This window comes from Rhipicephalus sanguineus, chromosome 1, assembly GCF_013339695.2.
Source record: "Rhipicephalus sanguineus isolate Rsan-2018 chromosome 1, BIME_Rsan_1.4, whole genome shotgun sequence".
Classification (NCBI taxonomy): domain Eukaryota; kingdom Metazoa; phylum Arthropoda; class Arachnida; order Ixodida; family Ixodidae; genus Rhipicephalus; species Rhipicephalus sanguineus.
The window spans coordinates 183,486,360-183,509,345 of NC_051176.1; the positions used below are offsets into that span (position 1 = coordinate 183,486,360).

At 45.2% G+C, this 22,986-nt stretch overlaps 1 protein-coding gene across 1 annotated transcript; it reads left to right on the forward strand.

Annotated features, from left to right (window-relative positions):
• Positions 1-3,989: 3,989 nt before the first annotated feature.
• Positions 3,990-18,077, forward strand: LOC119380764 (uncharacterized). Its single transcript, XM_037649003.2, has 6 exons — positions 3,990-4,368; positions 6,702-6,835; positions 8,049-8,160; positions 8,739-8,900; positions 11,629-11,751; positions 17,889-18,077. Exons 1-6 carry the CDS (start codon positions 4,204-4,206, stop codon positions 18,036-18,038), a joined length of 846 nt encoding a protein of 281 aa, XP_037504931.2. The 5' UTR covers positions 3,990-4,203; the 3' UTR covers positions 18,039-18,077.
• The last annotated feature ends 4,909 nt before the right edge of the window (positions 18,078-22,986 follow it).

Below are 22,986 nucleotides of genomic sequence, written 5' to 3' on the forward strand. Positions count from 1 at the left end.
TATTCTAAAACTGCATGTATACACAATTTTCTAAATTATTTTGCATATCAGGCACGCGTGTGCACGGCACCCTGCAGTACTTGCCCCGAATTCAACCTAAAAAGAAAGAAACGGGAATAAAGGAAAAGTTCACAGCGCGATATTAGCAAGAGACCTTTAGTAACATTCTCACTTTCTTTTTCAAAGACAGTCACTCAAATGTCAATCTAACGTGCAGTTCAGTTGAAGCAGAGTGCACGCAGGAGCGTTCATTATAGGCCACATTCGATGTTCTCATCGAACCACCTCGGCGCAGTCGAGAGGAGCGGTCGAGGTGACACAGCGGACAGCGGCGACGCCTTGCACATCGACGAAGAGAACGAGTCGATCCCGTCGCATACGCTGGCAAAGTCGAATAGCACGCCGGCAGTACCATTGCCGCTGCCTGGTGAGGAGAACCCGCTGCTCGAGCTCGAGAAGCGCGTGGTGCCCATAGCTCGAGTCACACCCACCGGCGACTCGCACCCCGCTGTCAGGAAGGGACAGACCGCCCCTGAGCACATGCACATGACGCATGATCGCCGGGCAAGCCACAACTTGAAACTGAGCAAACCACCGACGGTCTTCAAGAATGCCACGGGCGCGATGACAAAGAACAGTAAGCGCTTTCCTCCTGGCTGTTCGCATGGTGTAGTGCGTGCTCTGTGATCAAGGTTTCTCGTTTTCAGATCAAATAATGGTTCATGTATTTACCTATTGAATACAGCCAACCGCTTTTGTAGCCGTCACAGTGATAAAATGTGCGCCCGTGACACAAGAAACATTGTGTTGTTGCTGCCTTGTTAGTTTTCTTGCCCATGTCATCGTTCAGTCTCTTGCCTTGATATCAATATTTTTTTTGCTTGAAGTTTGCGGTGACATCCAGTGATTACTTTATTATTTAAGAGGACTGACAACTTGGTAAGGATTCATATTTACGAAACGGCGCCACGAAGTAAAACAAAAAGACGAATGAGCACGCGAAACACAAGCGCCGAGTGCTCCTTCGTGTTTTTGTCTTACTTCGTGGCGCTGCTTCGTAAACATGAATACGTTAGTATTTGTACGTCTTTTATCGTGATAACGTCAAGTAGGTACCGTCAGTCTCTTATAATTTTTTCGTGTAAACTGAGCTTTACAGTAAAAAAAACAAAAATAAAGAAAGATCACTGGGACCACAGGCCACTTTTACCGTGTTCATTGTATTTCCCGTGGTAAAATATCCAGATAACGTCTGTTATTTAAAATTTACCGACATTGACCGAACCGCGGGTGAAGCTCACTCGGTTGGCATTCACGGGAGCGAAGATGCAGGGGACAGGACAGTTTTTCAATGAAAACAACGGCCAAAACTTCTTGGATCAAAATTATAAGAAATTTCACTGCTATAAATTTTTCTGCAAGGCCTCTTAGGCTTTGCAGAAAAACAATCCTCATGAAAAGAGAAGCATGTATAAAGTACGTGAAGTGGCAGCATTAACTACAGCACAATGTAAAGTCATTCCTTTATAAATTATGCATTCGCCCTATCAAAAAAAAAAAAGAAAAAGTTAGGAGCCCTTCCTCTATCGGGAAAATGGGGACAAGCGAAGCTTGGCGGGTGCGTGCCTGACTTACTTTCTTTTTTTCTATCTCATTGCGGAATGCTCCTTCTTGTTTTTCCTTCCTCCATGCTGGGAATTGGACCACCATTCACGTGCTTAGCAGCGCAACACTTCAGTTTCTACAGGCAACAACGACGACCATGCGTGAAACAATGAAATGCAACAACGAAACGTGTCATCGTGAAATGACAAGTGACCTCGAAAAAAGATCAGACTTCCATATCAGAAACCGCTGATCGCCGACAAGCCCACGACCGAGAGAGCTTCATTTATTGGAAAACGGCGCATACAAACACGCACGTTACCGGCGCACTTTCGAGGCCATATATTTTTGTACACCTGCATTTTTGAACACTCGCCAGTGCCGGATTTTTCGCGAATCACACCGCCGCCGCCACCAACAAAATCTGTAACTCAAAGAAGCTTCGCTTAAAACTTGCAAGCAACAGATTATGTTGACTTGCCACGTAGCGACGAGGATGTGTATACTTAAACTCCTTTTTTGTAACCCTGACCCCTCAAGGTTCTAAGCTGAATGTTTTATATTGCTTCGTCATTCCGCAGATCGAATCCTGGCATGCTTTATATCTGGAAACTCCCCGAGCAGCATGGATGCCTTGCCACCTCCTGGAATTTGCGATTACCTCATCTATGCGAGTGCCGGCTACGCCAAAGGTCGACTTCGTTTCGACTACCCGTCCAGTGAGTCTACGTTACGCTGCGCATGGTGCCACTATGTGCCCGCTTTTTCGATACCACAGAATCTGCTTGAACTGGTGCGGTGAGACAGCTACCACATCAGTTGCAAACGCATTAATTATAGCTGCATATTCCGATAGTGCACGATCTCAGTCCATTTTCACAGTATACCGAGTTGTTTGACACCATCCAACTAACACACTTAGATATTATAGACTGCGAGTGACATCATGGAAGCAACGAAAGACGGGGTATTATTTAAGGGCTCGTTTTCTTCGTTAGACACAGCATTAATGATAACCAACAGAAAGTCAAGCCAAGGAAAGTATAGGGGACGTTACTTGCAGTAATTATGATATAAATGTGGAGAAATTAAAGTGGACGAAAATACAACTTGCCGCCGGCAGGGACCGAACCTGCAACCTTGGAATAACGCATCTGATGTTCTACCAATTGAGCTCCGACGGCGGTCGTCCTCCCGTACACTTTATAGGGCATATCTGTGTATTTAAACCTGGGAGTGTTAGTCAGCACCGCTCGCAGCCATGACGGCGAGTGTGGAACACTCTTTTGCCTGCTTGCGTCACGTAACACATGATCTTGTTACGAGCTGGAAGCTGACCAATAATGAAATTCAAGGTTTAAATGCGCAAATATACCCGATAAAGTATACAGGTGGACGACCCCCGCTGTAGCTCAATCCGCCTTTATCACGACGCCCCCGCGCATGCGCTCTCCCCTACCGGAAAAGTCGCTAAATGTCTCGTCATCTCGGAGGCTTTGCTTCTGGCAATACCAGTTGTCCCGGCTCCTACCAAACCCCTACCAAAACGGCAAAGGGCAGCACAGGAAAATGAAAAAGGTGGATTGGTAGAGCATCGGACCCGTTATTCAAAGGTTGCAGGTTCGGTCCCTGCCGGCGGCAAGTTGTCTTTTCGTCCACTTTAATTTCTCCACATTTATATATTAATTACTACGATAACGTCCCCTATACTTTGCTCCATTCTCTGTTAGCTGCATTAGCGTTCGTATCAGGGGCTTCTTTTTGTACTGTAAATGTGAATATTTTGCTTCATATACAGTAGTAGTCTAACTACCTTGACCTTTATGTATAAGGTTCTGTGTTCTGGGCTCTTAATTTCCTAAGCGGCGTACTTTTTACCATATTTATTTCCACTCAAATACTGGGTTATTGCCGTAAACATAATTTCTAGATAACGTATTGCTGAATATTTTTTTAATAATTCTTGCACGGCTTTTTGCGTCGGAGCGTATATTTATGCTCGCAGTTGCACGACCATCACCTCAGCACAACTGGTAATGCTGCTTTCACTGGCCGCCTTTATACTGTCGGTTAAAACCGAATTCCCGAAAACAAAACTAAGGTACATTTTTGATCTCCTTTATTTTTTATTTCACACACGCTGAATTATGAGGTTATATTTGACGGATACATGTCGTGCTTTTAAAGCAAAGGCCAAAATCTAGGCACGGCAGCGGCGTGGTGCAAATAGAAACAAGTTCACCTCCAAGCTGAAGAGGTGAATTGCGCTGGAGCATACAGCGTAGCCTGCAGTAATGGAGTACCGCCTTTATTTTTCTGATACCGCGGTAGAGAGAGTGGACCAGAGAGCGATGCGCGAATAGATAATGCTACATCGTCGCCAGTCACCCAAGTAACCGACAATCGCGAAACTCGTTCGCGTGGAAGATTGAAGTTTGCTCCATGGCTTGAAAACGACATTGTCGGCTGTACTTGGCGCTATGCTCACTGCAAACCACTGGCCGTGCAGCGTTCAAGACGTTTCGTGAGCAGGCTCGTAGCTCGCGATCGACCAGCGTTGGCAGTGCCTGGGGTATTGCGCTGAACGCGGCCGAAGCGATGTCGGGCCAGAGTGGCGTCTGGGGCGAGCACCGGCAAGAGTTCGGGCTTCAGGTGCGCCTGCTGCTCCTCACCTACGGCATCTCCTGCTTTGGCCTCGCTGACGTCCACACCACTGCGGCCGACTTCATCGACACCGCCAACGACTACCTGGACTTCTATAAGGTGGTGTACCACAAGAACCATGCTGTGCTAATTGACACTTTTTTTTCCTTACGGCTAAGACGTTAAAGGCAGCTCCCCAGTGGTTTTAAAATGTGTCCGAAGGGCTTCGTGCTACGGAGTGGCCTATACCACATGTAAATGCAACGCAACGTTTATCACAGCCCCATATTTGCTTTGAAATCTAAATATTCGATTATTATCAAATGAATGCTACCTTACGCGGAATTTATTGTAGGTGAGGCCGGGTACTGCCTTCGGATTACAGATCACCCGACTTAACAAGCACGCAGGGCGTAGAAAAAGAGTGCCTTTCTCACGGCGAAACGATACGTTTACGACAATGAACTGCGCACTTTACGATGAAGTGTAGGGCTGCGCTTGCCTTTATAGGCAAAGAGTTATAATAGAGAGTTTTAGAATTGGATAGTCAGGCGTTGGGTACCTTTGAGTTCCGTATAAGCACGTCGTAGGTGTCTTAGAATAGAGTTTGTCCTCCGCGTGCCCAAAAGCAAGTAAATCGCATTCGAATCTTAAAAGAATCAACGCAAAGGCGTTTTGGCGGCGGCTTGGGTACGCAGGAAACTAGGGGCCAAAACGATTCAATTTATTTTTATTTCGCCCCTATCGAAAATCGGGCACCATGATTGGATGTCGGATTCGCGTCCTCGAGCTTAGCAATGCAACACCCTGCCACCTTAGCTACTACAGCGGGTGTGCCGATAGCACAAGAAAACGTTTTGTGGACTAAATATAGTTAAAAAGCGGTTATAGAAAGAACGCATATTACGAGAATGCACTCACATGGTGTTAAGCGAAAGGGTACCCGATTCCTCGTTGACAGACCAGTGCCCACAGTCTCAGTGTAGCTGCGGCCAAACACACCCTCATGTGGCCGCTGCACTGCGCGTACTGAAAAATGGGAGCAAAATATTGAAAACTTGGGCTTGTTGGTGTAGCGCTGCAACCCACCAGCGCACAATCACGACGAGGACAAGAGGGAACATGCGCCGGGATATGCGCAACGATGCGGTTGATTGGCTATATATGCAAGGAAAAAAGTGCTTTTAATAAAATTGATGTAAGTTCGGCGCTGGTGTGTCCTTCCTTCTAGTCCTCGTCGTGATTCTGCGTAGACGTATCCCAATAAAACTCACAGGGTCCCTTATGCATTTGCCTAAGAGGACTCGAAGGCGAAAGCCATCTTTTTCTTCAGTCGATGTATTTTTCCTCCCCCACCTCCCTCCGAAAGCTTTGTGGACCTAACGTGCTTTTGCACTTCCTCCATGATTGGAGACATTGCAAGTTTTCTGCAGCTCACCTGGTTTTGCACTGCCTTCGTGATCGGTGGGCCGAACACGGAGGCAGTGCAAAGCGACGATGTCATCATGTGACGTCACGTTGTGCGACGTCATATGGTGACATCATCACGTGATGATTATTTGTATTATCACTCGTGTTGACGCAGCCGACGCGGGAAGCCGACGCCGACGGTCAATTTTCGCGTTTGATAAGGCATCCAAGGCTTTCGCCTTAAACAAAGCCTCCTTGCTCAGGCTGCAACGCCTGCGCTTCGTGAGGCCGGCGATACGGTTATCAAGCGTGCGATAATGCCAGCGGTGATGTCAACGGGTCTCTACACAATAAACAACTTGAATGTGTGTTTTTAAACTAGTAATCTTTGCTTCAAATTTTGCGTTGTCATTTTACATAATCTGCAGCGCAAGCGCGCAAGTGCTGAATAAGCGCTGAAAGGAAGGTAGCGCAATGAAGCCAAGAAGACGAAGAGGGACGCCTTCTTTTCTGCACTGCGCCACCTTTTTTTCAGCGCTTAGCGTGCTTGCACTGCAGATTATGTAAAATTTACGTAAACTAACTCACCCACAGCGCATTTCCTTCCTCCATGCGTAGTCGTACTATACTGACCTTTCGTGTCGTCTTAGTCCTTGCGCAGTGTGCTTAGTGACCAGAAAACTGGATAGCCCATAGATTCGCAGCACATGAGTAAATGACTTCCGCTCTGTGCATTCTCTTTTTATATGAAAGCTGTTTTTTTCTCAATTAACTAGCACACACTTCCGACATGAAAACCATCACAAGCACCATAATTAAATCCAATGCATGAAAAAGCGCTGCTTAGTCCGCATGAAATTATGGCACATCTCAAGCCAACTGTGTATTATCATCCTTGTGGAATGAAACCCAATGGTTTAAAGCTGCTGCAGCAAGGAGAAGAAAGACTGCGTTGTTGAGGTTAGCGGAGTATTAATTACCCTCCTTAAAGCCACTATACCTGTCTTTTTCTCTTTCTTTTTTTTCACTATACTTGCTTGCAGAATTTCCACGGCATACTTGTGAAGCTTCGCGTTCCTTCAGGACTAAAGCCTACCTTATTTTTCGGCATGCGTGTCCTCGGCATGTTCTATTCCAACCGGGATGCCTTCCGGGACAGAGTCGGCAACGTGCTGCAGTGAGTGTCAGTGTTACATATATAAAATAACAATGCTGCGTAATATTGCGAGCGCGATGCTTCCCTTCAGGCGACTTGCGTGCTTTAATGCATAAAAACGCGTTTCGTTACAGCCAACTGGAAGAATAGTGCCCTTTTACTGCAAGTTTTAGGGCGCATATCTCGAAATCTACACTACCTTCAAATTTCATTCCAAATAAATATGTCACGCGAACTCGCTGGCTATGATTCTTCCGCTGCAATATGTAGCGTAAGGAATGTTTATTTTAGAAGTAGTGAATCTGAGGTGGTTAACTAATAATTAGCGTGATTTTTACATTTAAGAATGCCCGATGTACTTTACAGTGCACATTGGAATAAATTTTCTCTACTTTCCGGAAACCTTATGTTTAATATCTGGGGTTCTACACGCCAAAACCACGATATGATTATGAGGCACGCAGTATTGGAGGGCTCCGGAAATTTCGATCATCTGGTGTTCTCGAACGTCCACTGACATCGCGCAGTACAAGGACCTCTAGCATTTCGCCTCCATCGAAATGCGACCGCCGCTGCTGGGAAACCTTACGTTTAAGAATTTCTGATTGTATTATCTGAAACTCCCGGTATTTTGAGGTAAAGATCTGATCACTGTTGAAGAAAATAAAATATAAACGTGTTTTTTTTTCTCATCCACCGCTGTATTTCATAGCATTATATTTTTTTTTTCATTTACCTTTTCTGGCGAAAGAAGGATTCTAGAAACTTGTCAAGTTGAATCCCTCGTTCAAAGCCATTCCATAAGCCAAAAAACTAGAAGTCTCATAGACTCATGTCCCTGAAATGTTATCGTAAGACTAAACATATTATTTAATTGTTTTTTACTGAGCTGAAACTCCGAAAAGGTTTAAAAGCAGGTCACCGAAGGGGACACCAAGGAGCCAAGGACGAAAACGTAGACTTGGAAAGACGTTTCCGAAATCATGACGAGGGAGCAAGCTAGTGTAAATCTTCAGGACAGTTTCGGAAGTTTTTTGGTTAGCCAGTGATATTCTTTCGGTAAGAGGTGATTGTTTTGCCATTGTAGAAGTGCAGTCAGCGGACGCAGTGTGTGCTTACGTCGTTAGTGTCCCTTTAAGTTGTTGCACGCAGCCTTTGGGTTCTTGATCGCACGCGAATCTGCTGAAAGAACTTCCAACGATGACTGACCACAAAAAATTTGCCTTGTTCGCAGGTTTGTCGACATCTTCATCTATCAAACGCATGTCTCCAGGATTACGAAGACATGCGTCAGCGTGTTCCCATCTAACAGATACTACCCTGGAATCGATGATCAAGATTCATTTGTAAGTTGTTTTCTCGATTATATTTTTGCGGGGACACAGCTATTCTAGACACTTGCCTAGCGATGCATAGGTTTCACTCAACTTTCATATAAAAGTCGAGCTATTTTTACGCGTGCATTGTTCAGTGGTGAACTTCGCATACTTGGTTATTTTTCTTGGTACGGCAAAAATATTAAACAGCGTGCCCGCCATCGCGAGAGCGAGCTACTTCGAAGTGTTGGTTTCAATTAAGTTAATGTTAACTTCCTTTGCTCGATTCGATCCCTTCTTGTCACGAAGGGCGTAAAAAATAATCGTAATATAAACTTTACGCTATGACGGCATTAGTTTCATTCTTTGTATATAACTATAATATTGCACAAGATGGGGGAAATATATAGAAGAGAACCACCTCATATACACAGTGGCTTTAAGGTGCTTCACATTTTCTGAAAAGAAATAGAGATACTGCAAATCCATTCAGACTATTTGCAAATAAATAATAAATGCAGTGTGTGTAAAGTACAGCAGCAACACACTGCCGCATGCTCTTGCATCTACGTCACTGACCCAGTTCTGTCTGCTTTCGCTATTAACAGGACGACGCTTTGCGGACTCTCACACCCCCAATTGTGTACAGGGACGACTTCCGCTTGCTATTGTCCATAAGCTTGAGCCTTTTACGATTCAGCATGAAAGGACCTGATATTGAAGAAATTCGAAGGCCCTGCAAGAGCATGGTGGCCTTGCCTTTCAAAGTGGTAGGTACTCTATATACTGTATTACTGAACGACGTCTCAGTGTTTAGTAAATAGTCCCGTAAGATGACTGCTCTGACCCTGGTCGTTGCGAGCATTTTTGTGTTGAAAATATGCAACCTCTGTGAAAATGATGTATGTACCGTGCTCACGGATTGAAATGCGACATTATAAGTTCTAGTATTACGGCCGGTCTGCGCAAGTGCTCGAGATAATCGCTTCACATCACTACAAATCTGGCCGCTAAAGGTAACGTTGGCTCTGATGCAAGTGTTCCAGTCGAAACTATGCTATGGCACGAACTGAAGACGGTCAAAACGAAATTACCTGCATTACTTAGCTCCAACTTGCCACGTTTCAATCCGTGAGCACTGTACCTGCATAATCTTAGGACACTGATATGTTTGTTCATTCTTTATTCAAATTTCTTCAGTGTAATTCTTGTTGAAGATAATATTTTTTTTTATGGAAACGAGTGAGAGAGACGTTTTTCTGCAGTGATGGCCTACTTCTGCAATGCTCCATGAAAGGCGCATACACGTCTCACCATTCATTTAGAAAGAGGTGTAGGGATGCGGGCGGGGTGATGCAAGTGTAAAGCGAGTGCAATAAGTTTACACAATTCTAACTAAAAGAGCATCATATGACACACTAAACGTTATAGGCCAAACCCCATATGCGCGAGAATCCACGCGACCGCTACAAGCGACGCAAAAAGCGACGAAAGTGGCCGTCGCGTGACAGATCGCTTGGTCGATCGCTCGGTTTTGCGAATCTAAAGACTGTCGCTCGCCGTCCGGAAGTCGTACGAGCAACTAGCCAATAGCAAGAGGCCGAAACAGGATGCATGTGAGTGACGCACTACCGGCACTGCGCAGAAAAAGCAAAGAACCAAACGTTCACGCAGGTCAGAAGAAAAAAAATATTAAGACACCTTCGCACTAGTGGTGCCAAGCCTGAAGGAACAGCGCGAACTGGGCGGCCTTCCTTGTTTCTGTTTATCTTGCTCTCTTTCGTTCTCTTTCTCTGTGTTTTTTTTTCTATCCTTTTCTTGGCTCTTTTTCTTTCTATTTCTTCCTTTCTCTATCTCTCGCTCTTCATATCTGTTTTTGTCTTCCTTCAATTCCTTTCGGTCTCTCTCTCTCTCTATTTCTCGCCTACTCTTCCTCTCTCTATAGATATATTTATTTCTTTTTTCTCTCTCTTTCTTTGATTCTCTCTCTTTCTGTCTTTCTTCCCTTCTTTCTCTCTATTTCTCTATTTCTTTCTATGATATGCTTTACTCTCTCCGCTCCTTCTTTTCCTCCTCCTCACTGTCACGTCTCTCACCCTCACTTCCCTTTCTAACCCGCCTGCTATACAAGGCTATGTGCTAGCGTGCCTGGATAGCCGAGTGGTTACGATGCTCGCCTTCGGATCGGGGGTTACGCGGGTTCGAATCTCGCCTCGTGTAGACATTTTTTACCCTAGAATTTCTCTCGTTCTTTATTTCTCTTTTTTTCTCTCTCTCTCTCTTTCTCTCTCTCTCTCTCTGTACTCGTTGTCTCATTCATCAGAGTTATTGCATCACGCGCTGGAGAAATCGGCGCACGTGTTTTGAGAGCGAAGCAGAACATGAAGAAGACGACGACGATGAAGAAGAGGACGAAGAGAGCGCGTGCCGGTTCATGATGATCATTTTCTGTTCGCAGTTCACGGACTAACGGCCGCTTTAAACAGCTCCACTGTTAAAACATATCGCTTTAAATTAGATACCACTGGCATCGCGCCACTTTCAGTACAGAGCTGCCACTCTCATGCCAGCAACACCAGAAATTCGTCGTCGAAGCCGTCGCGTGAATGGGGTTTGGTTTGGTAAGCGACAGCTTGAGCAACGATATCTCCGTCGCGTGGATTGTCGCGCATATGGCGTTTGGCTTTATGTGTCGCTGAATAAGACCAGGATGAGCACGATTGGGACCGATGTTGAGCGAAAAGAATGTATCGAAGTACAATCTCTCCCACTATATTAAGGCTTTATATGCAGCGGTTCTGAGGAGTTGCTTACCTTCTAACAGGACATGGGGGCAAACAAGGCGCGTTTCTCAGTAAGCTTTCTGTTTGGTACTGCGTTCACGTATGTTTATGTAACGTCGCCCCTTTAGATGGCAATAAAATTGCGCTATTTAAGACATACATGAGGTTCGATAATACTATAAGTAGGGTGACTTGAAAACATCGGTGCTCCGTGCACTTAAGTACAGCTTCGCTGCACCAGCCAGAGATGTCTGTATCCCCTTCAGTTGCGAAAAGTACATCGAGTCGCTCGAGCATTGCGTCGCTCGAGCAGCAACTGCGAATTTTGACCAAAAAAGGCACGGTCGCGATCTATCTCGATAGACATCGCTAGACGGCTCGCATACGTGGTGTGCTCTCACCGCTTTGTGTTGAGACGACAAAGCACGAAAGTCGCTGCGCTCCCTGGAGCAGCCGCATTCGCTTTAACCAGCGTTTTGTGGAGTTACGCGAGGTCGGATCCATAAGTGTTAGCTGTTAGTTTTACTTCGTATAGCATCACACTTTGTTGCTATCGCATTCATTGCGGTAGCAACAATTCGCGGTGTTCTGGTGTGCTATACCTGAGTATTCGAGCTTTCCAATTTGTTGCTATGGCATTCATTGCTTCGCCCTTGCGGCGAAACAGTGACTTTTTTCTTCCTCTTCTTTCCTCGCTGTGGATAAAAATCCGCAGTACTGCAATACCACTGGCTTCAGCGAGGACTCCGAAGACGAGCTCCAGATTGGTGTCTATCGTTTCAACGAGCGCAGATCTTTGGTGGACACATTTGAAACTGCTGACGTGATTGAATTCAAGGTGGGAATAATGTTCTCTTTAATGCACTGAACGGATATTCGTGTGGTGAGACAGCAAACTGAGTTGAGGTAGTTACCGTCGGCGTGTGCCAAGTAAAACGGCAAGTGTCGCAAGTAAGATGGTAGAGCATCGGACACGTTATTCGAAGGTCGCAGGTTCGGTCCCTGCCAGCGGCAAGTTATCGTTTCATCCACTTTACTTTCTTCACAATTACATCATAATTACTACAAAAATAACATTCCCTTTACTTTCCTTGGCTTTCTTGTCTGTTAGTTCTAATTAAAGTAAAACCTAATTATTCGAGTATCATAACTTCAAAGACGCGCCCGGCCACGATGATCTAGTGTTTATGGCACTCGACTGCTGACCCGAATGTCGCGGGATCGAATCCCTGTCGCGGCGGCTGCATTTTCGATGGAGGCGAAAATGTTTGAGTCCCGTGTACTTAGATTTAGGTGCACGTTAAGGAACCCCAGGTGGTCGAAATTTCCAGAGCTCTCCATTACGGCGTCCCTCATAACAATATCATAGTTTTGGAATGTTAAACCCCAGATATTATTGTTATTTTTATTGTTATTATTCTAAGACGTCAGTATGATGCGGAGACTTCGAAAGCTGTCATACGCAGCTTTCTTAGCAGCGCCAGGAGTATATCTCACAGTGTACGTAACGTCACGCTGTTTGAAGAACGTTCCCGCAGTAGCACTCGCAAAACAGGTTGTCATTGAAATTATGGAACTTAAAAGGGGGCTAATGGTAGCGATTACCAGAAGTTTTATCCCTTTTAATTTGCAATGTTTTCTTCAAACTCATAGTCAGTGTAGAAAAGCATGCTGCCATTTTACGGCCCGGTTCTACTATCCGATATCATAAATTATAATTTCTGAAATCTTACGTGCCTAAACTACTACCTCACTATGATAATGAGAACTAACAGACAGCAATGCCAAGGAAAGTATAGGGGTGTTATTTGTAGTAATTAGAATATAAATGTGAAGAACGTAAAGTGGACGAAAAGATAACTTGCCGCCGGCAGGGACCGAACCTGCGACCTTCGAATAACGCGTCCGATGCTCTACCGCTGAGCTACGGCGGCGGTCATCTCCCCGTCCACTTTATAGGGTATACAGTATATGTGAATTGAAACTTAGGAGTGTCAGTCAGCGCCAGTCGCAGCCATGGCGGCGAGTGTGGAACACTTTTTTCTGCCTTTTTGGCGTCACGTAGCACGTGATCTCTTTACGAGCAGGCAGCTGACCAATAATCCCTCGCATACTACCTGAAGGCATCATGTCTGCCAGAACGAGACCCTCGCTATGAATGAAGGAAAGATTACTTTTAAGGGCTCGTTTTTCTTTGTTAGACACAATATTAATGAGAACTAACAGACAGCAATGCCAAGGAAAGTATAGGAGTGTTATTTGTAGTAATTAGAATATAAATGTGAAGAACGTAAAGTGGACGAAAAGATAACTTGCCGCCGGCAGGGACCGAACCTGCGACCTTCGAATAACGCGTCCGATGCTAGTTATCCTTAACATTGTGTCTAACAAAGAAAAGCGAGCCCTTAAAAGTAATCTTTCCTTCGTTCATAGCGAGGGTCTCGTTCTGGCAGACATTATGCCTTCAGGTAGTATGCGAGGGATTATTGGTCAGCTGCCTGCTCGTAAATAGATCACGTGCTACGTGACGCCAAAGAGGCAGAAAAAAACAGTGTTCCACACTCACCGCCATGGCTGCGACTGGCGCTGACTGGCACTCATAGGCGTGCGCAGGGTTCCCCATCAGGGGGGGGCGAAGGTTCATCGTAGCGCCCCCCCCCCTCTTAGGTGACTAGGGGGGGTCAATGTATGGGGCAGATTTTGCGCCCCCCTCTCTTAGGTTATTAGGGGGGGCGGCCGCCCTCCCTGCCCCCCTGTGCGCACGCCTATGCTGACACTCCTAAGTTTCAATCCACATATATACCCTATAATGTGGACGGGGAGATGACCGCCGCCGTAGCTCAGCGGTGGAGCATCGGACGCGTTATTCGAAGGTCGCAGGTTCGTCCCTGCCGGCGGCAAGTGATCTTTTCGTCCACTTTACGTTCTTCACATTTATATTCTAATTACTACAAATAACACCCCTATACTTTCCTTGGCATTGATGTCTGTTAGTTCTCATTAATATTGTGTCTAACAAAGAAAAACGAGCCCTTAAAAGTAATCTTTCCTTACCTCACTATGAGGCGTTCCGTATTGTGGAGTGCTGGGGAATAATTCTGGCCACCTGAGGTTCATTAAGGTGTATCTAAATCAATGTACACACGTGCTGTTAGATTTATACCCCACCGAAATTGGGCCGCCCTGGTCGGGAATCGAACCAATGACGTCGAGCTCAACGCGCAACGCCATAGCCACCAAGCAACCACATCAGTACTGTCCAGGGTCGGAAGCTATGTGTTATTTAGGCGTGCTCTTACGTCCATCTTATTAATACTATTGTTACTTTAAGCTTCGTGTTAAGTTTCAACGTGGGAGCAGCCAAGGATCGCTCAAAAGCCCAAATATTCTGCACGTTGCATATAGGTATACTTACAGTGAAAAATCCGTGTGGCTTTAACACGGGTTGATACACTTGCGTAAAAACATTTGGGCAGGTTATACAAAGCAGGAGGCCCTTGAAAATTCCGAAGCGGTAAAATAAATAAGCGGCAACATCATAAAGAAGCAATGACTATTATAAGAAAGAGATCACCAAAACATTGAAAAATAAAATTGAGAAAAAATACATTAAAAGTAAACAAACGCAAGCAAAATCCGACCTGCAATAAAAAAAGAAAGCTTTCCACGCCACGAGGAAAAATTACAGCGTACAGCACCTATTAACCAATGTTGCCATTTGTGTTTTAGTATTAAGATGTTGCTGGAAAAATTTGTAATTTGCATGACATTTTCTTTTGTACCGTATTTGTTTGTTTTGCTTATATCAGACACTTTTGTTTGATCTCATTACAATGTATATATTAACAGCTGCTATAGATGTGTTTTTTTTTCAACTGATAACTTCGGTAGGGACCCTACAACAAATTTTTTTGGGTCCCAAAAGTGTGTTTTTTGTAATCATATACATGGCTTGTGTTAAGTAAACTTTCAAACTTTCATGCTCATTAGCCATAAGAAAAAAAAATGACAAAGGAAAGAAGGAATAAATGAAATGAAAGTAAAGGAGAGTAAAGTAAAACTGAGAAAAATGACCGCACACCAGTAGTCAGAGTTGCGAATAATAAGCTTTTTTTGTGTGTGGAAAGGGAGACACATGCCGTGGTAGCTTAGCAGGTAAGGTGCGCTGCTAAGCTCCAGGGCGAGGGCTCGATTCCTGGCCACGGCGGCTGTGTTTCGATGGAAAAGAAATGCAAGGACACCTCTGCATTCATACTTAACCCCAGGTGATAAAAATTAATCTCGAGTCCCCCAATACGGCGTACTTCATAATGATATGGTGGTTTTGGCACATAAAATCCCAGGAAATTTTGCTGTTATCGGAAATGGACACAGATGGGACGTTGACACAGTAACAACCATTACGATTAATGGACGATGGTCTCTATAACTTCGGATAATAGTTGTGTGATCCCCACCAAAGGTGTACATCACCACGATGCACAACGCTAGGGTCAAATTGGGGCCCAAATATAACTTCAATTAAGGTCGATTGTGGATATAACGGGTGGTTTGATCGACGTATGCAATATTTTACAAGATTCCACATAAATGTGTAACCTTGTCGGCAACACCACATCTGCCTTTTCTGAGCTGCTCAGTGTCTCGTGTTTTTGTTGGCATCGTTTTTTACTACTTCTCGGTATTCAAGGGGCTCCTGTTCTGTAAAATCTGCCAAATTGCATCATGCATTCCTGATAGACAGCTTCGTGCGCGTACGGCGTGGTTTGAGCTACGAGTTATCAATACTTTAAAAGACGAGGCACCTGCGAACACATTCATTCGGAAGTCGGGGCACTGTGTGTTTGTTTGCCATTTGTCGTATTTCCCGTCCATTTATGCTGTTTTTTTTTTTTTCAAAGATGACCTTAGGAACAATTCCAGCATAAGAACGTTATTGTGAATTGTCCATAGTGTTTATTATTAAGCTTTACAATAGAAATAATCGACACTTCTGTTGCAGACAAACTCTGACGGCCGCTTCTTTTTTTTTTTTAACCCGTCCACGTAGAAATGCAGGAGTATGCTTTTGCCAGCTTAGTCCAGATCCCGCATTCACAAAAACTGTCACGCTAGAACTGTTCGTAAGAGTCCTTCCAGCCAATTCTGGGGCCAGTTCACATAAAGTTTTTTTCTCAAGTGCTTGTTACCAATGGTCTGACAACTTGGCTAATAATGTGTTTAGCGTCAGAATTCGCCAGAATTTTTTTCTCAGTAAATATTCTCCGCAAGAGCTTTTTCCCCCTTTATGCTGGCTATAATTACATGCAGTCGCATTCACTATGAGCTGTAACACAGTGCACATGTCCCAACGGGTCCCAAGATACCACGGCGACGCAAGCACACGAAAAATGGGTTTACCAAAAACGAGAAATCGAAACAATATTTAGCTCGCCAATATTTTCCCTGTTGATTCCACCATGGAGTCTTTGGATTTCATCGACCATGGGCACCATGTTCAGCTCGCAATACTCGTATTGAACGCGACTGTACTACGTGTGATTATCAAGGTGGGCCCGCCAATTGAAGCGGTTACTTCTGGACAAGAAGTTTTGTGACTTTGACCCGCAACGTAGTGTATATGTATGTATGTACGTGTAAAGAGCGTAAGCACAACGTTGCTATAGCTGCGAAACTGGACCAGTATTCACAAGAAATATCTCAAGCTAGAGTTGTTCTTAACACCAGCTGCTAGCCAAGCTCGTCGCTGCACAAATTTTTAACGAAGACTGCCTATCTATAGCGAACAGCACGTATGAATGAAAAGCTTTCGAATTGGACTCCTGTGGACGAGGGGCTCCTAAAATAAGTATCACCGCCGCGGGGGCCCAAAGGTTACGGTGTTTGACTACTGACCCGAAGGACGCGTGTTCGATCCCGGCCGCGGCGGTCGTGTTTCAGTGGAGGTGAAGTGCTAGCGGTCCGTTTACTGTGCGATATCAGTGTTCGCTAAAGAACCCTAAGTGGTCGAAATTATCCGGAGTCCTTCACTACGGCGTGCCTCAGAATCTTATCGTGGTTTTAGTACGTGAAACCCCAGAAATTATTATCAATCTACGTCTCGTAAACTGATATCTAACAATGAGCTATCGCTGAATTTTGCTGCAGTATAGAAAATCTAGTCCATCAGTATGAGCAACCACAGGATGTCCCCTTCATAGAGGGATGTTGCACAGCAGCGTACCGAAATGCGCGTTCGAGAAAACATGCGGTTGAAATCGGACGCGTAGAGTATGCTTCATTGGCCACGCATCCGCGGTCCGTTAATGTATAATTCAAATCGCAAACGTTATAATTACAACACGCTCTGCCAACAACACGGTCCACAACAATACGCTCTGCCAACAGCACGGTCAAAACACACGGGGCAGCTACGTTCGAGGTAATAAGACAAGACCAGGAAAAAATTCCAGCAGATCCTACGCATTGTGGGAATCGATTTAATGCGAAGCAGTCGGCGAGTAGCTACCTATATGTATGCCGCATTTTTTGGCTTTCAGCCAAGTCTTACGAAGTGGATCGACGTCTTTGTGCAAACTGAGCAGTTGTGTGCATATCGTCGGCTTACCAGATACATCGGCCCCGACGCAACGTCGGCACTCACTTTGCAGCACAGACGCCGCTTTTATCAAAACGAAGCGTAAGCAGTGTTCGTTGGAGTATTGCTGCGGGCACAGCAACAATAGACTATAGCTTTCCCGTGTCCTCCTATGCCAATTTTGATGAATACTAAGTTAAGGAGGTGACCACGAGAGCACCCGGACGTATACATAGGCGGCTTGATAAAGAGAAACGGTCAAAGTGTCTTTGGTTCTCTAAGAAATGCTTCGCATTTAAAGATGCCCGCCTTGGTGCCCTCGAAAGTCGTTTGAAAAGAGTTTGCGATTGTCAACACGTATATGCCTGCACCTTATGTATACTTAACGTATTTTGCAGATGAACGACGTGATGCGAGAGTACCACCTCAACGGCTTGGATATCGGTTTTGCTGCATTTTATTTGGAACACGAGGACTACCAGGGCGAATGCGGAAACAGCTTTGCCAGACTCCGAATGATGTCCAAGTGTCTGCGAAATTTCGTCTAAAAAATACTTCTAAGTCAATCGAGTTAGATAATAAAAGCAAGTGACTAGTTTTCCATAGCCTTGAAAATCCGAAGATGACTTCATAGTACACACGCCACCCTGCATACCAGAAATGTAGCCAGAAATATTTTTCGGGGATGGGCTCAACCATCCTTTTTGTATGTTCGTGCGTGAGTTTGTATGTGTGCGTGTAAAGACACACATCCAAAATCGAAAAAGTTCGGGGGTTTGAACCCCCACCCCCTCCCCCCGGCTACGCCCCTGCTGTATACTGTGATTCAATGCAGAAATACATCCCTGCTATCTACTGGACGCAGACCAGTTCCACACATCCACGAAGGACGATGGACTCTGTTCAGGACATGTCATCAGTGGTTCGAACGCAACATGCAGTATATCTTCTCGCTACGTGACGGTAGAATATTTTGACGTTAAAATTAAACATCATATATGCCAGCAAACCTATACATATTATTGACGTATCAAACTTGTGGTACTTTCTTGATGAAGAAGCTGTACGAAACGTGTTCAGGATATGCGCATACGAATCGCGTGCGCCTGAGGCCACTGCCGCGTGGGAATATTTAATGTGATGTGTAGATGTGATATGATAAGTAGCTCCACTTAAACTTAAAAACAAATGGAATAAGAAAAACCGCTGTTCATGAGCAATGCCTTTGAAAATTACGGATTACTATTCCAATCACTTTTGACTAAAATATGGTACGTCCGCTTTCCTTATGACAAAAAGTTTTCCAAGAAAGGAAATAAAAGTAACAAAGACAAGTGAACCTTAGTGCAAACATCAGCCGTGGGAAGTTGAACAAAAATCTTTGAGATTTCGATGTATATGTGCTATAAATGAAGTATACATAAGTTAGCGCGTGAATGGTGGAACTTTTGTTAAAGTAGTTTAAAAGTACCTTCATTACTTAATAGTAACGTAATGTCATTACTTTCGGCTAGCTGCAATTTGTAATGTCATATAATTACACTTTAAAATTTTCAGAAAAGTAATTAGCAATGTAATTAAATTACTTTTAGGAGTACTTTTGCCATCTCTGCCTTCAGAAGAGGTTCTTGATGGAAAAAGGAAAATAGAAAGGTGGGGGAGTGACACAGTAACTGTCTCTCAGTCGAGGACACCACAACCGCGTCACTTTAGGGGAAGGGGGGTAAAAGGGAAGGAGGAGAAGATGGTGGGAGGAAAGGGAAGGTCACAACAGGTAGAGGGCTGGGGGCAGAGGAAGCGGGGACATCCGTCGTCGTCGTTGCTGGTCAGGCGCTAAGCACGGCCTAGAGGCGGTCTGCGAGTTGCGCGGCATCAATGTACTCGAGCACCGCGCGTAGGGCACCGCGCGGTAGGGAGCACCGCAGCTCAGCGTTTGTGGGGAAGGGAATTGTGAAGGAAAATGTGGGAAGTGGCGGGGAGGAGGAGGAAGGGAAGATCAGCGTTCCTGAGGGGCAGGAGGAGCCTACAGCCGGTTATCCAGCCCGATGCCCCCAAAGGTAGTGCAGCGTCACCTTGAAGACCTGGTTTTTTTTGGAAGGCAGGGAACACTAGCTCCTTTTTGGTTGCCACTGGTAATCCCTGGCGGCGAAGTGTGGCGACCGTGGTTACTAGCTTTTCGTTTAGAGAGGGACACGAGATGATCCAGTGTTTCTTCTGTCCCACTCTGGAGACGGGCTCGTGCCGTGTCGGTAGTTCCGGGCGTCCGTCTAGGTGCAGTTGATTTGGAGGCGTAGTAGCAGGGATCGTTCTTTCCTGTCTGCGGTCGGGCAACAGCATTGGTGGTTCCCTCCTGGCGACACAAGGGTGATGGTGCGAGCTCCCTGCAAAGCATGCCTCGAGTGTATGGCAGCGTTGCATGCCGCTGAGTAGCTTTGCATTCAGAAAGAAAAAAGCTTAGTCATAGTTTATGTGTTTCGTTCTTTTATGTAGCTGTTAGCTCAATGTTTAGAGAGTATGCATTAAGTTTGAAAGCGTTCGAATGATTTTCCTACTTTGAAGTGTCAGTTTCATTTCGTTACATCAACTATTTCCGTAGGCCAGCAAACCCAAATAGTTATTACTTCTTATTGCAGTAAATATTAGGCGTTTCAACGACGGATGTCTTCAATAATTAAAAATAGGAAATCGGACGTTTGATAATTTCCAGGACGAGAATCGCAACAAGAGCGCACGAAACACTTTCTGTCGGGTTATATAATGGCATTTTAATTATCAACGTTTAACCGGCACTGTCACTTGTACGTAGCAATATAACTGGTGCAGCTTACAGCAAATCGGCATTTAAAATGGATGCAAAGCCGTATTTGAAAAACGTTGCGGCGAAGTATTACATGCAATTTCTCGACAAAATGGGCGCGCGCGTGCGCGTGTGTGTGCGTGTGTGTGTGTGGTGACAGCCGCACGTCATACCATCTGTATGCTTACCAATGTATTTTTACAGACATTAGGCGCTTTTAGCTGACCGATTCTGCGGTCCGTTCCCCGTTCCGCTCAAACGCTCAACGTTACCGGAGCGCAACGCGCGTTGTTGGTTTTAGCTAAGCGTCTTTCGGTCAAGGCAAGCGCGACGCCGCCTGTGCATGAAAGTCAAAAGTACGTTGAAAATGAAAATAAAAATTGTCTTGCAGCAAGAAAGAAAATTGTTTTAAAACAGTGTGAATTGATTTATTTTCGCGTTACGGTGGCGCTTGACGCATCAGCCTTTTTATTTTTTTCTCACCTTGGCTTGGCGCTGGACTGCAATCTAAGCTACAATTATCCAATCTTATGTGCATGGTGTCTTCATGCTGTTAGGTATACATTGTGCTCGCCTAAGTTCCGCTGTGTTCTCCTGTACCCTTTGTGTATAGCGAGTACTCGTAGACTGAAGGCTGCATTGCTCATAACGGATACAATTCACACAGCCCAAAGGGTAGCTTTGTTCGGAGTAGAGGCACTATGCATAATACTTCGTGCAACCACAGTCCTTATTTAACGACAGCCTCTTGTGTGACTTATTGCGTTAATTACACTGAGCAGTACGATTATAAACTGTTGAACCCATTTTGTTAACTGCTGAGATACAGCAGGCCCAGCATTTTCTGCCTGAAGTGCACATGCATCCACGTAGAAGGGTATTCCATTTCGTTAAAAACTGAGCAGCTGTTTATGTTACAGAAATAAATATTTGCATTCGAAAATATTGGATTGCAAATGCTGGAAAAGGCTGATTTTCTGCTCCAAAGCGGGGTTTTATCTGCTCGAGAAGTTGGACTAAAATTGCTTCGATCAATGACATCACTGAGGGTGGGAGTGAACCCGGAGATGCAAAGGTGTTGTTTTCTTTATTGTGAACAAGGGTACAGATACGGTGACGGTGCGGCACAAATGCCTGGACGTCATCTGGCTCTTGGACTGTGGTTTCATCTTGTCTGTTGTCCACCTGCACTGCAGTGTCACCACTCCCTTGGACTGGTGGCTAATGTTCCTCATCTCCAATCATTCCCAAGAGGAGTGATGCCGGCGACTGATTTTCTGCAACAAAATAGAGTACAATGCGGTGAAAATAAAAAAAATTCTTACCCAGTGGAAGACTATTGCAAATAAGCGAAGAAATCTCGCAATGAGGAAATCACTTCCGGTACACCATACTTCTCGTCCTGTGTGCAGATGCTCTGAAAATTTAGGTTGCGCATAACCCATTAAGCTGGCATTGAGTTTGACGCACATTGAGAAAAGCAAGTGAGCATGAACAATGTCTACGCACTTGCTTGTGCCCCTTTCTCACGGCGCTTTAAAAAACAGAAATTTAAAATTAAGACTGCTTTCGACTTTCTGAACACAGTTAAGGAACAGGCACCACGAAATGGGAAGCAAAACGTAATGCTCGCATAACAGCGCACAGCCATGAGCATGCCGTCAGCACTACAACACTGAAAAACATTTATGAGAACAACACAACGTTAGCAGTTTTTCGCGAGAATAGAACATCAACATGACATCACAGATCGCCAAATTCTTTGGCGTCACTATGTTGTCCTATAACATCACGTCACATTACGAATTCATCAAATAACATCGTCGATTTGTATTACCTCCGTGATCGGTGCACCAGTCACGGAGGCAATGGAACGCAATAATGGAGTCCTATCACCAAGTGCAGCAGAGAAAGGCTGGCGTTATAGTTCGTGAAAATTCTACCGTTCCAGACCTAGCAATGCAAAGTCTGAGTTAGCTCAGATGAGTTCACGCAGTATGGACGCTTACCCCCGTATTCAGAAGCGCTTGAACTTAGACACCGCTTTCAAGCAGCACAAACGCGTTTCAAACGCGCCGCCCTGGGGCAGCGTTCAGCGCGTTGCCCTGTGGCAAGTCAAACTAAAGAGCGTTTCTGAATAGGCGGGAGAGTGGCTGCTGTTAAAAGCTAAATTGTTACTATTGTACATGAAATCGCTTACTTGCGAAGGTATGCGGAGTCCTGTTGACGGAAGTACCAAAGAAGCAGCTCGAGACGCTCCTTCATGGCCCGAAGTGTCAGCTCTCGATGTATCGCTGCAACGACGCTTCGTAGAACGTCATCCCACATGCGCGGATATTCAAAGGGAGTGGCCGCGACGACTTCTCGGAGAAGCCACAGATCCTCGTGTATCCTGAAGTGCCGTCATGTTTTGCGTGTTGGCCGAATAACCGCTGTTTTCCGAGCAGCGCGGACTCGCGGTACAAGAGGCTGCCATTTTGGTTGTTTCTCCTCGTGTCACGTGATCCCTCGCTCGACGGTCCGGTCACACGCTCAGCGCCTGACCGTCTGGCGCATGCGCAGTGACGCCACCACCGACTGGCTGAGCGGAGCGGGAGGTGAAATACGGTCAGCTAAAAGCGCCTATTGCAACATATCTCTCTGCGTAAGATTCATGGAATAGGGGCTCAAAACCATGCAAGCCTGTCCCAGTATCTAAG